The 15,340-nt window shown below is 41.6% G+C and overlaps 2 protein-coding genes across 2 annotated transcripts; one reads left to right on the top strand and one right to left on the bottom strand.

The window, feature by feature from the left end:
- Nucleotides 1–28: 28 nt before the first annotated feature.
- Nucleotides 29–7,386, bottom strand: LOC308123283 (uncharacterized protein). Its single transcript, XM_080485696.1, has 4 exons — nt 7,045–7,386; nt 3,501–3,830; nt 249–298; nt 29–161 (listed from the first exon to the last, which is right to left on the bottom strand). Exons 1-4 carry the CDS (start codon nt 7,133–7,135, stop codon nt 132–134), a joined length of 501 nt encoding a protein of 166 aa, XP_080341822.1. The 5' UTR covers nt 7,136–7,386; the 3' UTR covers nt 29–131.
- Nucleotides 7,387–8,834: 1,448 nt separating this feature from the next.
- rpl30 (ribosomal protein L30) lies at nt 8,835–11,420 on the top strand. Its single transcript, XM_080485313.1, has 5 exons — nt 8,835–8,869; nt 8,975–9,022; nt 9,671–9,816; nt 10,476–10,606; nt 11,319–11,420. Exons 2-5 carry the CDS (start codon nt 9,002–9,004, stop codon nt 11,369–11,371), a joined length of 351 nt encoding a protein of 116 aa, XP_080341439.1. The 5' UTR covers nt 8,835–8,869; nt 8,975–9,001; the 3' UTR covers nt 11,372–11,420.
- The last annotated feature ends 3,920 nt before the right edge of the window (nt 11,421–15,340 follow it).

The following is a 15,340-nucleotide window of genomic DNA, read 5'->3' as shown; positions in this document are numbered from 1 at the left end:
TCTCTCTCTCTCTCTCTCTCTCTCTCTCTCTCTCTCTCTCTCTCTCTCTCTCTCTCTCTCTGTCTGTCTCTCACACACACACACACACACAGACACGCACACAAACATGCATACAGACGCTGTATGTGCAGTCAGCCACGCTGGTCTTCACTCACTGGGAGCTGGAATCACAAGAACATTTTGAAAACATATTAGGAAAACTCAATAATTCAGTGTTGTGCGTGATCTAAAGTTGCAGCCCGGCTCACCTGCTGCCTCTTCTGTTTGGGCTCTGGTTCGGTGGCTGTGGCCTCATTTCCTGTTTTGACAGACAAAAAGATGTTGAAAAGTCTTCCGGAATTTTTTTAAGTGATCATTCAGACATGTTCCTTCACCGACACAAAGAGGTATCCTGTCCACACACACACTTTCAGCTCAGGCATAACGCTGTCGTTTTTAAACAAGAGCAGGAATCCATTGTGATCAAAACCTTGGCACTTAAACAATCATTAACAAAGCTCACAGTCGGCACACATTTAGAAATTGGCTCGCAAAAGAAGTCCGACTTGCTTGGCTGTTGACACGATGACTTTCACCTCTTTGGTACTCACAACAAGCACTGAATGACCTGTTGGACATTCTCAACATCCTCAGCCTCAAAGCATAACTTTAGTCATATTTTGTCCACTTTCTGATATCTGCATCAAGTGTTTGCTGAAGAATATTTTTCTTTTTCTTTTTGTCTGAACAGCTAAAAAATAACCTCGGCAGCCTAACAATATCTATTTAGAGTCCAGCTGGCACAGTGGTCGACTGTTCATAATAGTGTAGCTCATCAAGATAATCTGGTTAATGTTGTTACTGTCTTTAAACTTTATGGGGCAGAATATTACAGGTCATGAGATCACAACAATGCAGAGGTTCACTTGTTATTTGTTCAGTGACGGCAGATTATTTGCAACAAGCTCAACCTAGAATGAAGCATTAACAGCCTGGAAGGTGGATGAGCTGCTCTGACCGCCTGCTCTATCTGACACTCGATCCTCTCTCTCTCCACTGGCTGTGACATCGCTCGGCAGACTCCCTGTATGTGCTGGCACGCTCTGGTTTCTCTCTGGACTCGGATTCCACCTTAATGAGACCACTGTGACAACAAAGTGTTGGCAACACACATGTACGCACACACACACATTAACACAAAGACACACACACACACACACACACACACACACACACACACACACACACACACACACAACATCTAAACAGTCGGCTGGTCAAGCTTGACCAGCACAGTTGCTAACGGAGGGGGTCAAGATCAGGGTCCCGATGTGGAGTCAGAGTCATGTTCATCTCAGATCTCTGACCTTTCGTTGTCTCGGTCGCAGTCTGAGCGTCTCATCCATGTCTATCCCTGTCTCTCCCTGTCCCTCCCTGTCTTGCCCAGTCCCTCCCTGTCTCTCCCTGTCTCTCCCTGTCCCGCAGCACTGTCTCATCTAGTGTTTTGTTTTTGTTTGTTTGTTTAGTTTTAGGCTTCTTCTTATAGTAGTAATAATTGAAATAGTAATAACAGCACTTGTAGTAGTAGTAGCCGAAGTCATATTAGTAGTAGCATTAGTATTTGTAATAGTCATGCTCGTGTAAAAGGAGTTGTAGTAACAGGACATGTAGTGATAGTACTGCTTGCAGCAATGGTAGTAGTAGGTTTTGAAGAAGTCAAGTGTTTGCACCAGTAATACTATTGGTAGTTTTTGTAAGAGTAAAATTCGTAGTAGTGGTAGATGCTGTAATAGTAACAGGTGTAGTTGTAATTGTAATAGTAGTAGTGGTTGTAGTATTACTAATTAAAAGATGCAGTCTGAACTACGCCTGATTGTTTCCACTAGTCATGACAACAGAGGGATTACTCGCGTGTTCCAGCCTTGCTTTTCTCGCCCGTAGTTTGCATGGGACACGGAGGAAAATGAAGAGTTGACCTCATGATGCTGTAGGCTGCTTGTCGTTTGAATGCTAAAGCACTAAGTGACCTGATAGCAGTGGATGTAGAGCTGCGGCTCGGTGCCGTGCAGCCCGTCCCCATGGACAAGCAGGGAGTAATTTGTAGTGTACAGAAACAGAAACACTCTGCAGACCTGCACACTGAAGCACACTCTTGAAATTAAAAGCACAGATTTTGGACTCAGTCATTTGTGATTTAGCATATTCCTCTGACACCACAGCACACGGAGAGATGGCAGGTTTTCTCCAGAGACAAAAAACACCATATGTTTGGTTTCAAGTTCACAGGTATCCTGATTCCCCACCGACTTACGATCGTTTGTGTTCACTAATTCATTTCTTTTTTTTAAGAAAGAAATGCGATGTGAATGACTGCTCCAAGCACTAAATTCTACTTTTCTTCTCTCACTCATACATTCTGGCTAAACGTTTACAGATCATTCCATGTCCTGCCGTCTGACTGCAACTTCTGAAGCAACATGAGAAAATGTGCCTTTCGATGCCATCGATTACCTCTGAAATGGAAACATTCTAGAGGCTGGTAGTGACCCAGAGGTTAGTGAAACAAGCTTAGAACAAGAAAGGCAATGGTTTACATCTATGCACCTATGAAATTTGATGGGAAAGTTAAAAGATAAAGCCGTCCTAACTGTCACAGCAATGGCACCTCGAGCAAGGCAAATCTCCCCATACACATGTATGTGTGATGAATAATGTAAACTATACTTTTAACCACTTGACTTGTTGTAGATTATATTATATGTCATGAATTCATATTTTATGGAGGCATACAGTAGCTATTGCTTAATATTATGTCCATGATGAGTGTACACAAATACACTTAGTAGAAGAAGGAACATATTGCCGATGATCACATTACTCTACTCAAGTAGTATTTCAGGTTTTTTTAAGTATGGAATTTTATTCATAGCTAACAGTTATGAGCTAACTCTAACTGTGAACTAGAGTTGACACATTGTGATTTACTTCACTACTTGCGAAATCATAAGTTGTACTTGAATAAGAAAAGTTTAAAAAGCACAGGATTAAAAAGTAACTAATAGGTTGGGGGTTTTTTCATAGCAAAGCTTTTACTTGTAACTCCGGACAATTTGATAAGCAGTGTTACAGTAATTATACTTGGGTTTAATTCTTCAATACAATATAGATACACTTTAGTCTACTCATTCCTGAGACTATCAATAAAACATCAAAGTAGTTGTTTAAATTACAATAAATGAACAGCTGCAGAATGATGGCAGATCACTTAAAACTGACTAAATTAAAAGTGTGACTTAGAAACCCATTACTGTGGCTCATTAGGAGTCTGGTCTGTGTGTTGTTGGAAACCACCCGGTTACTGTTATTGCAGATCGACTGAAGAGGGTCTGGGGAAAGGCAGAAGGGACATGATGTGCCTGGGCACCGTGGCATCTCACGTTCCGGAGGCAGACCACTGCCCCCAAAATGTCCCCCCCCCCCCCCCCCCCCTTTTTCATAATGTGTCTTTGGCCTATGCCTACCTTGCCCTGGAGCGGCAGCCTCTGAGGAGCTTGCTGCCGTCTCAGCGGTGTTGTCGGCTGCCGCTGGAGCTTCCTCGGGAGCTGCTGCTTCTGTGGGTGCTGCTGCTTCTGTGGGTGCTGCTGCTGGAGCTTGCTCGGGTGCTGCTGCCTCTGTGGGTGCAGCTGCTTCAGCTGCAGGCTGAGCCTCGTCTCCAGCAGGTGGATTTGCAGAGGCGGCGTCAGCAGCTGCGGCAGGCTCGGAGCCGGCCTTGGCATCGCTGCCCTCAGCGGGTGTCTGGTCAGGAAGAGTTTCGCTGTCTTCAGCTACATTTCCATTTTCATTGGCCGCCCCTGTTCAGGAGACAAGCAACGGTTCGGGACATCTTTCACATAACAACTGTTCACTTTATCCAACATAAACATTCAATTACTTCATTTGCTGCGAACAGTATTTTCTGTGTGCTACGCGGTAATGTTGTATCAGCTGCTCCTTTCTGAAGTTGCCACAGTGGATTATGTGTACTGCGTGTTTGTGTTGGCATGTTTCACACCGGATGCTCTTCCTGATGCAACCTCAGCAGATCAGGGTGAAGGGCCTTGCTCATAGAGCCACAGCAGGGACTGGACTCCAGTGGGATACCAACCAGCAAACTCCTTGCTTTGCTTTCCTGAACCTCGAGGCCATCGCATTACACTATATTTCAATAGAGTATAGAAGTGAGTTAATAGATCACTGTTTTGTGACGTTGTAGAAGCATCAACAAAGCATTTCTTCTTAGTTCCACCTCAGGATGTTATTGTTGTCATTTTATGATTGCATTAAATTCACTCGTAGAAACTGTTGTCCATTCAATATAGCTTGAAAGAGACTAAAAACTAACAAATAGGTTATTAATGATATCTTTCAGACATGTACTGATGAAAAAAAGCCATAATTCATGTAAAATAAAGTAACAACATTCACTTTTTAAAGTTTCTATGCCAGAAATTGGTGTATATTTGAGAAATGTGAGATTAATAAATACTCATGGAGAGGGCAGGTTTCTGAAAGTACTTCTTATTTCCCACCTTTGATGTTGATAATATTAAACTCAGGAAACTGTTCAAATGAGAGGAGAAACATCTTATTTTAAGAAAAGATCCTGTGTGTTGAGAGAACAAGGCTTCTCTGAAACGTAACACAGCTAACGACACATTGCTTTTGCTTTACACAACCATTAATTTGAACTTTCTCTACAGGCATGTTTAACATTATACCAAGTGACTTATTTCACTTCATTAATGTTTCAGTTATGAAGGCACTTTGACTCCTGGTGGGTTTTTTTGTGTGGTTGTTTTTGGTTTCTATAGATCTACACAAACAAACGACTTACAGATCCTGCCCACGAAGTCCGACAACAAGAATCACACCATCCATATTTACACGATGGAGCGTTTTAGTGCATTAGCATTGTTCTCTCAGGGATCTCCTTGTATTAGTTTGCTTCATGTTTGTGTTTCTCACATCCTGGCTACACATACTTGACCTCATCCAAAGCCAGAGGGGAGAGTTAATCTATGACCAGTCTGCATTACCAATATGTTCATTGGGTGCCAAGCAACACCAACAAAGTATTTGTAGTGACTATATTTTTTACTCCCATGGCTACTTTGTAGCATTTGTGGCATAAACAGTATAACTGGAACAAAAAATGTAACCTGACTACTGGACCATGCAGCACTATAATACAGATCACCAACAGCAATATGTTTAAATTCATGGCTTTATTTTCCTTTGGAAAACACCTGCTGCTGCATGCAGACTGGGGGCAAGGAATAAAAATGAAGAGTTAAATCACCTTGTATACAAGCAGAACTGAGAGTAGTTAATGGTTATACTGTATGTATTGTTACAGTCTCATACAGAATAAGTCGCTGCATGTTTTGTGTTGTCGTGTATCACTTCCTTCTACCTTTTCTGCAAGATTTGCATCGCTGTTATTTGCATTTGTCATAGAAATTCTAATCTTCAACATTTATTTTCTTGAGGGTACTTGAAGCACAGCACTTAAACAAAGTACGACAGTATTGAGGTCACTGGTCACCATGACAACAAAATCACATTGAAAGCTTGAGTATGAGTGCGTGCTGTCATCAGAACTGAAAATGAGCTACACAACTGGGTGAGAAATGTAAGAAAATGTAGTGTCCGAGTCTAAACCTTAGTGTCTTTAAAACAATAAGACCCAGGTTAATGTGGGTCACCTGACCTGTCTTCGGTCTTTAGAGAAGATTCTGGACTAAATATGTCTTGTGCAAAAATAGGAAAACAACCTATCTGACCTCTAAGACGCTGTTTGTCTAAGCACGACATTCTTAATGCCAAGCAGAGGCCAACAGCAAAGACTGAAGAGTTTTTTTGAGCAAGTATTGTCACCTTTACGAAGGTCATGGTCAGAATTTAAACACACTGAAGGAGGGCCAGACGCATTTTCTCAGCTCCATATTTGACTCTACATTGATATATATATATATATATATATATATATATATACATTGATATATATATATATATATATCAATGTACTGACTTATAGGAACACACACACACAAGCATGTGTCTTCATATCAAACGGCACCTAGGAACAGTTAGTGAAACTTGCTCAGAGGAGGTCCTGCTTAGTGAATCTTTTACTCGCGTTTCCTCTCAGAGGAAGAATGGCTGAAGCAACACAGCAAAGTCGCATTCGCCGCAATCACATAAAATACCAATTTCTTTTTATAAAATAAGTGACTCTTGACCACACATTTAACCATTTCTCTCACAACGCGAACACAGTATCCAGTGCAGGTGTTTTGCCCTACAACGTGTACTAGTTTGCACCACAGCCGTCTCTGACCCACTACAACAAAGGAGTGTCCAAAGGGGCTTCTCCATTTCCTACCGAAACCATAGACTGTCACCAAATCTGCTATCATGCCACCATCTCGCTCTCTCTCGCTCTCTCTCTCTATGGGAGGAGGACAGGGACAGAAACCACTGTTAAATAAGGACATTAAACTTTCTCTTCCTCTGGCTGTGGACTTCTGGCTCATTAAAAATAAACACAGCAGATACTGTACCCAGGGAAAATACATTGCTGCCTATTTGCATTTGAACCGTGCCATCCTTATCACAACAGTGCTCCAGCACAGTATAATTAAATGGATGATGCAACCCAATATGGAGGTAGCAGTGAACTTCCACCAAGACTCTGTTTTCACCAACATATATTGCAAGTCTATTTATAGCATCCCGTGAATAAGGACACTGTTTTAAATGTGCTCACTGTTCTTAGCAGGTGAAGAGTTTTTAAGTTTAGAGACATAACACATGGAAATAAAATGACAGCATATCAGAATATACTAGACTTTGAATCCCCAGAGGTTTGTCAGTGACTTTTAAAGCAATACTTCAACGACGTGATTGTTGTAATATTAATTTCATGGGTGACTAAAGGATTCCTGCCATGAAGGCCATGTACACACACTTTGTGTTTTCAACAAATTAGGATTTTATTGAGGGGTAAAAGTCCCGATGCCTCACCTGTGGTGCTGGCTCCGTTGCTCTCCTCCGGTTTAGCGCCGGGCCGAGTCGTGTCTACGGCTGAAGTTTGGGAACTGGTGGAGCATCCCATCCTGTCGTGTGCACATAGAGGACTGGACGGGCTCAGAGTCAAGAGGTGAAGCTGCAGCCGCGCAGGTGACGTCGAGCATGGATGCCTCTTCCGCAAATGGAGAAACCAAAAATCTCAGACCGGTTCCTAAATTCCTCTACTTCTGTGCGTAATTACGCATTGCGGCGCTTCTCCCTGGATACGGATTAACAGTTGTGGCGCCTCAGAGAGAACTTCCTGAAGAGTCGGACACGCAGGTGAAATGTGTTGTGTACTGTAACTCAGGCTGTTTCCAAGTGGCTGCCGGGGTTAAAAATACATGATTCATCCAGCGTGCAGCAGCCAGCCGCCACCTCTCGGGGCGGAGAGAGTGATCCAACCTGCAGCTCGACACTCTAGACAAACTGGCCTGGTGACGATGTGCCCTCCAGCAAACAGTCAATGGAAGAGTTGGTGCCAAATTATTAGTGGATTTATTTTTCATTTAAGGAGTGACAGAAAACAAGTTTTGGATATCTCACCCTACAACAAACATCTCTCGTATTTATTATTGATAAATAAATAGATAGATAGATAGATAGATAGATAGATAGATAGATAGATAGATAGATAGATAGATAGATAGATAGATAGATAGATAGATAGATAGATAGATAGATAGATAGATAGATAGATAGATAGATAGATAATTGAGTTCATACAACACCGAAAAGAACAAGTTATTTGATAAATAAAAATATTGCATATACGTACACATACAAAAAAAACCCTGAAAGGGTCTTGTGTGGAAACAGTTTAACACTTGGCTTCCAATGTGAACATTTGTTGTCACAGCAGTAAGGAGATATAAAATAAAATGAAATGTTTTTCCTTTAAAAACAAAAAAACTGTATGAGTGAAATGAACAAGTACAGAAAAAAGGTGCTCATAAAGTTGCTTTTGGACCATATTGACCTACCGGCATCACATAATTTCTTATGATTTCTCATGATTTTCCTCTTCCACTACATTCCAAAAGTGCTTTTTTGGACTATGGAGGACTTTGGATTCCAGTGAATTCATTAATGTGACTTGTGCTGAAAAAGAATATCTTGGATATGGTTGGAGCATTCTTACATGGTGTGTTATCTTGGATGTAGCCTTCAGTTGATGGTAAACTGAGGTCATTAAATCATCATCATGGTGAGCAACAACGCTTGGGTCACCTGTGGCATTAATACAGGATGGACCCATGCATTCATGTTGCCCCAATCCGGACCCTACCATGTGAATGTGGCAGCAGAAATTGAGTCTCATGAGACTAGGCAATCTTCTATTGTCCAATTAACTAAGTACTGTTGCTTTTTGATCATTTCAACCAGTGTGCCATTCTGGCCTCTCGCATCTGCTCACTGGAAGTTTTCCTTTCTTTAAACCATTCTCTGTAAACCATGGAGATGGTTGTGTGTGAAAATACCAGTGGATCAGCAGTTTCTTCATCGCCTTGTTTTCATGTATTTCCTATATTTCCTTGTAAAGTAATGTTAATTGCCTTGCTGTAAAATCAAAACTCAAATGAATAAAAAGAAAACACACACACACGCATGCATAATGTATAACACAAATAGATCTATAAATCATCTGCATTTCTGTGTTTGTTTGACGTGAAAAGCGTCTTCAATTTGAGCATGCGCAATAGACTTTTGCGCAGGTTTACTCGCGCAATGCACTGTGGGTCTTCCTTTCTCTCCGAGGCCATATTGGAGTTAACCAACAGTGAGTCGAGCTCCGAGTCTTTACAGTAAAAATCACAATTTTTGGAACATTTTTAATAGTCGTAACCATCCAGATATTAACGGGCGTCTTCTCCTCTACCCGCAGGTTGGCCGTTAGGACTAAACCGCAAACATGGTGGCCGCAAAGAAGACGGTAAGTGTGTGCGGCACGACGCGGGGCTGCTGCGGTGCTTCACGTGGAGACGTGGTGGTTCCGCCCGGCCTGCTCGTTAGCAACTCGTTAGCAACTCGCGGCTTATACGTCACTTTTCAGCATTAAACATGCATTTCATCGTTCAATCAACACTGTTTCTAACGGTTTGGGGTCCGTGTTTACCGTGTCCGGTCATGTCGTGTTGCTGTAGTCGTGTAACATCCGTATCCCAAATACAGAAGCTAAAGCATGCTAAAGCTAACAGTGGCTACATCTGACAGAAACATGTCGCTTGAGAGAAATAACTGTCTAATCTCGCGTCTGAGATTTTATACTTGGGTCATATTCATAGCTTTGTGAAATGCGCAGGTAATTTTGTTTGCATCTATCAGCTTATGAATATTTTTTTTTACTGAGTGTCTTCCTTAGGGCCTGATCTGCAGTGAAAACTGCATTATAAACTAGTAAAGTCAAAAGAGAGTCCCAAACGAACAGATTAAAGAGCTGCTAATAGATGAGAGGTTGTTAATATAACAATATAAGAGCAGTTAAGAAGTAACAAATATTTCAATGTATGATATTTTATTTTGATAGGGTTAGTTAACTGGTCACTTGTGCTGTGGTGACCCTGTGAATGTGTTCATTCAGAAAAAGTCCATGGAGTCCATCAACTCCCGACTCCAGCTGGTGATGAAGAGTGGGAAATACGTGCTGGGCTACAAACAGTCCCAGAAGATGATCCGTCAAGGAAAAGCCAAGCTGGTTATCCTTGCCAACAACTGCCCTGCCCTCAGGTATAAGACATCTACAGACTCCAGTTAATTAGTTGTTATTTCGAACATGTAAAAAAAAATAAGTATAAAATGAAAAACATTCAAATGAGTAAAGCAGAATGTTTCGGGACAACACACTCCATTTTACTATTGGTGTCGATCTTACATGTTCGAAAAGGGGTGGGAAGAAGACTTCATGCATGAGAAGTGATTTCACCAAGTGGGGCCCAGAGGTTAGACAAGCAGACTTGGGATGTGACGTTTGAATCGCAGGATCCTTGAGCAAGGCCCTTGACCCCGCTGCCTCCCATGATAAGATGGGTCAAATGCAGAGAAATTATTTCCCTTAGAGAGACAGCTTAAGTATCCACCCACCAATTAAAAAACATTTGAATGCTTTACTCAGAACAAAAGGTATCACTGTCGATGAACATTTTTGCAGTTCATGATGCTTGTTATTTGACCAGGGTACTCTTCTGACAATGTCGAGCATCACGTTTTTCAAAATGACTTGGTCTTTTACTCAAAGTTAAGTTCTATGTGTTTAACTGAGGTTAAGTGACGTCTGAAATCAGGGAGCAAATGTGTTGAGTGGATTTAAACGTCTTTTTTTCCCTTAGATTATATTTGCAGTGATTCTGAGCTGCTTTGACTCACAATCTGTCTTTTCACTCATCCAGGAAATCTGAGATTGAGTACTACGCTATGCTGGCCAAGACTGGTGTCCACCACTACAGTGGAAACAACATCGAGCTTGGCACAGCCTGCGGCAAATACTACAGGGTGTGCACACTGGCCATCATCGACCCCGGTGAGTATCTGTCACGACTGGTGGTGCAAATGTTCTGATGATGCGACCATTACCTCCGCTTGACTCTTAAAACTTGGTTCCGAGTTTTATCGTGTGGGATGAAATACCTGATGGGGAAATGTCATGAGCTTGTGCGCGTCACAACCTGAGAGCATTGATCTGTGCACATTAGCATGAGGATACTGGTTCTGATCCAGGTGAAGCTGATTTAAATGATTTTAGATTCTATCAACAGAGGCTTCTCAGCTAAAAGCGTGTAAGTTGCATAATGCTAAAAATGAAGCGAGGTCAGGCTGGATTGAGTTGTGAACTCTGCGGGATTATGTGACGTCAGAGTAGATATTTGAAATGGCTTTCAGGGAAAGTCTTCTGGTGCACTTAATGTGCCTGATAAAGTATTATAATGATCCACATAACTTGCCAAATGCACTACAAAAAAAAAACATGTTAAAAAGCTAATCCAGACTCCAGAGTAAACATGTACAGGTTCCGTTTTAATCCTTGAACCTGTTGGAGATGCTGACTGGAGCGATACACTGAATGAACGCCAGCCGGGGTGCTGCTGCGTTCTGACCATGAACGTTTATCCTGGCGATGTCAAGACTGTTAAACATTATTAGTGATGTGATTGTATGCGACTTATTTTTCCTGTTTGTGAGGAAATGATTTTGTACATTTGCTGACTTTTTCTTTCTATTTCCTCCCCTCTCAGGCGATTCTGACATCATCAGGAGCATGCCGGATCAGCAGCCACAGCCTCAGTGAAGCTGTTCCCCCTCCCCGTTGTTATAAATAAAGTCGGAGTTAACACCAATGCCGTTGTGTTTTCATGTGTCATCAGTATAACCTGCCTTTCCTTGCAGAGAGCCCGGAGCTCTTTTTGTTTTAGTCACTTGAGTTCAGCATCATTAAACTGCAGTTTTCTCTCTCTGTGGATAAAATGCAGTGAAACGGTTCTGAAGTCCGACCGTTGACCAGTCGATGCTTCTTCCGAGATTTTGCGTAACTAAACATGACGACAGGATTATCACTTTCTGTGCAAAGCAGCATCGGCCTGCTTATCGCCACGTTGATGTCAAAATTACGCAACTGGCTGATCTTTGAGAATTATTTTTTCTCACTTACATAAACCTTGGGGACGACCAGCAGCTGTGTTAAACTGCAGCTGGTTGACTGTAATCGAGTAGGGACATTGCGTTCAGAGGCATTAAAGGCTTTACACAGTGACGACCGCCTGTCACACCACGGACGTCTTCACTCATCACCTGGTCAGCTTCTGTTTCTGGCCGCTGACCAAAACAAGTAGCCTCTAAGGACATCAAAATCATTGATATTTCCACCGGCGTGGGCTTGAAGTCAGAGGATGTGCTCGGCTTCAGTGGTAGAGCCTTCTCAGTGGTTGCTGCTCGCCCTCCTGTTGCGCTTGTGTAACATCAGTCGGTGTTGGACATCCGCTGGCTCAGGGGTTCACGCCATGTGAGGATTGAGATGCAGCAGAGCTTTGGTGACTGTTGCATATGTGAGTGTTAGAGGGGATAAATGGGCAGATTAATCCACCCTGGGGGCGGTGTCGTTGCTTTGCGTCTCCACAGAGGTCACAGTGTGGCTGCACAAATCTGATCTGATCTCCTGGCGAAGGCTGACTGGCTCAATAGGTGGATACACTTCATTAATCCTGTAATATTTAACTGCTCATGCAAACGCGAGATGACTTAAGCATTATACTTGGTTGATGCATTAAGGATGCACATACTGTAGATAGTATGCAATAGATGTTTGAGCAGTCTAAGAGTCATTCATTCTATTTGATTACAAATCCAACTCGAATGAAAGCACGACGCAGGAAACACCTTGGTCTTGTGTTGTGGAGGAGAAGCTGGAGCCTGAAGCAAACCCATACATGCTCAGGGAAAACATGCAAACGTAACAGACTAGGCACCCTTCATACATGTTGGATGATTGGTTAAGTTACTGTCGGTTTCTGTAACCTGCCTTTGTCCAGTCAGCTATGAAGAACTGTAGTCCCCTGCCCCTTAACTCTCTAACAACCAATAATTCAATCCATTTGGACTTTTTTAATGTAATAAAGCCAATACCGCAATAACTTGCCAATTCAACATTTGATCCTTTATCATCATTTTTTTCTCTCCAATAATCTAATAAGTTAATGCCTTATTGTAATGTTATATCAAAATGAAGTAATCGCAGCCAAAGATGTAATGATACATAAACAAAACCACATTTCTTGAAAATAAAACTTATCAGGTTTTGTTCATCAAATATGGTCAAAGCAGGATGTGACACTTGTCACATTCATTAATTTAAGATACATACTACATACTCTCAGTACTGGCAGTAAGAAATCTTTTACTCTTCCATGACAATATTGGCTTGAGCTCATTCAGAATGACCACAATGATTATGTTATTGGCCGTTATTATGTTAATGGTTGCTACAAACCGTGAGTTAGATACTGCAGCAAATGTCAATATGTAAATGACTGACACAATATGGATACTAATATGTGTCATAAGTCTAACTGTGTGGTAAGAAAAACAAGTTTAAAGTGTTTTCTTTTCCATTAAAGCTATTAAAAACACATTCAGGCAAACAGTCCTTCATCTCCATTCATCTTTACACAACTCTAACATGACAGTCTTGAACTTCAGCAAGTCTGGAGCATTAATAGCCTCTTAATATCACAAATAAACACGGATAAAGGGTAGTTTGGCCAACTTTAATGAAAAGATACATTGATATGAAACTAGTAAGTACAGCGTAATTATAATGTTAATGATCCAAAAGCCGTGGATTTGAAGTCTTGATATGTTTTCTTATTTTAATGCTGTGAGACAAAGTTGATTACATGTAGAAAACTCATGCAGGCACAGGGAAAAAAAAACATTTCAACTCAGGAACGTTACATATTGCACTCTTTACACCAAACAGATGAAATGCAAAATTGATAATCATTATAATTATAGTTATATATGTCACACTTCCATAGTTTAACATTGCCCTACTTGTTTTAGTAGCTGCTGCTCAGCCTGTTGAGAAAGTTTCTCATATGTAAAAACCATGTTGATATTGTCGTAAATATGATGACATTGCTTGGTGTGTTGGCGTTCCAAAGCAGAAAGGATCTGCTGCCAAAACCCAACTGAACATGAAGTGAAAATGTCACAGTCATAGAAAACTGCCTTTAAAATGCATCTTACAACACGAAATCATTATATTTTTGATGATTTCTTTAATTGTTGTTGGTCATTTTGTTCTTTGCCTATACAAAAAGAGATTCAAAGTGTTATTATAATACACATAATTCATTTACATTCACTGTCAGTTGCTGCAGCTTGGACTGGAAGTGATTGAATCTGGGAAATCTTTGAAAGGGGAACGATCACCACCCATCCAGGTACGATATGATAAATCAATCCCACAGACGTCACAATCAGATTTCATTCTCTGTTCAGTGAGTTTTTGTTGCATTACCGGAACAGGCGCATCCAGCCGGGGACACACACACACACACACACACCACACTCACACACACACACACACACACACACACACACACACACACACACACACACACACACACACACACACACACACACACACACACACACACACACACACAGAGTCCATCATCCATCGAGGGCTTTGGCCCAGTTTTTCCACTCACTGCTTCTGTAAGCCGGTTTCTCAATTCCCAATTATATTGAGTGAAATCATCTCTGGCAATCTGAATCACGTGCAGCAGATGCCTCGCATGGAATGAGGACAATATATCTGAAGAGGCTGCGGAAAAAGATCTGAATTAACAAGTGTGAACAATCTGCTCCGGAAATAGAAGTGAAGCCTGTTGAAAGCTCCACCGCATCCTGCAGTATTCTGAACCTTTTTGTGAACAATTTTCAATAGATTTTTATTTTATTTGGCAAAAATTAATAATTCATTTCAATATAACTATGATCTGCACTGCCTGACACTGCAGTCAAACCCTGCTGGTGTGTGATTTGTACTGCTACAGAGCGTAGAAGAGTTTTGTTCTTGCCCATGTCGTACAAATGATTTCACTCAACCTTTGGCCTTTCTGTCCTCTTTTAAAATCCCTTCTTTTGGAGCTGTTGTCACCGTACACCCCTCCTCCTGCCCCTGCCAACCAAGAAAAGAGACAGAATGTGACCCACTTGTTATTTTTTATTTTTTTTCCCCTGTCCCGTCCCAGTGGTTTAAAGTAGGTGAGTGCGTCTGTCTGGTATTCCACAGTCTGCCAGAGCCAAAGTAATGCCAGCCTCCATTTTGAGGCGGACGAGTAAATCCTTGTTGATCTGCCGGCTTTCTGCTGCACTACTGAGGGAGGGATACTGGAACTGCGAGGGCAGCCCACTGACCCCCATTTTTTTTTATTGGAACTACACAGTTTACAGTGTGATGAGTTATCTTTATACGCATTGAGTGAATCCAGCCAGCTTTCTGTTGGTCTCAGTGCAACACTTAAGTGAAATACATGGACAGCAATGGGTTATCTCATTACTGTAAAGTAAAACTCTGTTATCATGCATCTCTTTGAAAAGAATCGACCAGGTATCAGGGCTATCATACAGGGCACAATCATTTCTTCGTTTGTTGCTTCAACAACATGTAAAACTAAAGTGTTTCATACACTGAAGATAGATCAGCTGCATTCATTTGGCTTTTTGGTCAGTTTATGATGGTCACACCACAGTG

The sequence above is a fragment of the Lipophrys pholis genome, assembly GCF_963383615.2.
Source record: "Lipophrys pholis genome assembly, chromosome: 17".
NCBI classification, from domain to species: Eukaryota; Metazoa; Chordata; class Actinopteri; order Blenniiformes; family Blenniidae; genus Lipophrys; species Lipophrys pholis.
The sequence above is the reverse complement of the archived record's forward strand: the minus strand, read 5'-3'. Positions and strand labels throughout refer to the sequence as shown.

Excerpts from the sequence above, each read along its gene's own strand:
- LOC308123283 (XM_080485696.1), bottom strand. The coding sequence starts at position 7,135 with ATGGGATGCTCCACCAGTTCCCAAACTTCAGCCGTAGACACGACTCGG. Across the intron at positions 299-3,500 it reads GGCTGCCGCTCCAGGGCAAG|GAAATGAGGCCACAGCCACC; the intron begins GTAGGCATAGGC and ends CTGTCAAAACAG. Across the intron at positions 162-248 it reads CCAAACAGAAGAGGCAGCAG|CTCCCAGTGAGTGAAGACCA; the intron begins GTGAGCCGGGCT and ends TTGTGATTCCAG.
- rpl30 (XM_080485313.1), top strand. The coding sequence starts at position 9,002 with ATGGTGGCCGCAAAGAAGACG. Across the intron at positions 9,023-9,670 it reads TGGTGGCCGCAAAGAAGACG|AAAAAGTCCATGGAGTCCAT; the intron begins GTAAGTGTGTGC and ends GTGTTCATTCAG. Across the intron at positions 9,817-10,475 it reads AACAACTGCCCTGCCCTCAG|GAAATCTGAGATTGAGTACT; the intron begins GTATAAGACATC and ends TCACTCATCCAG.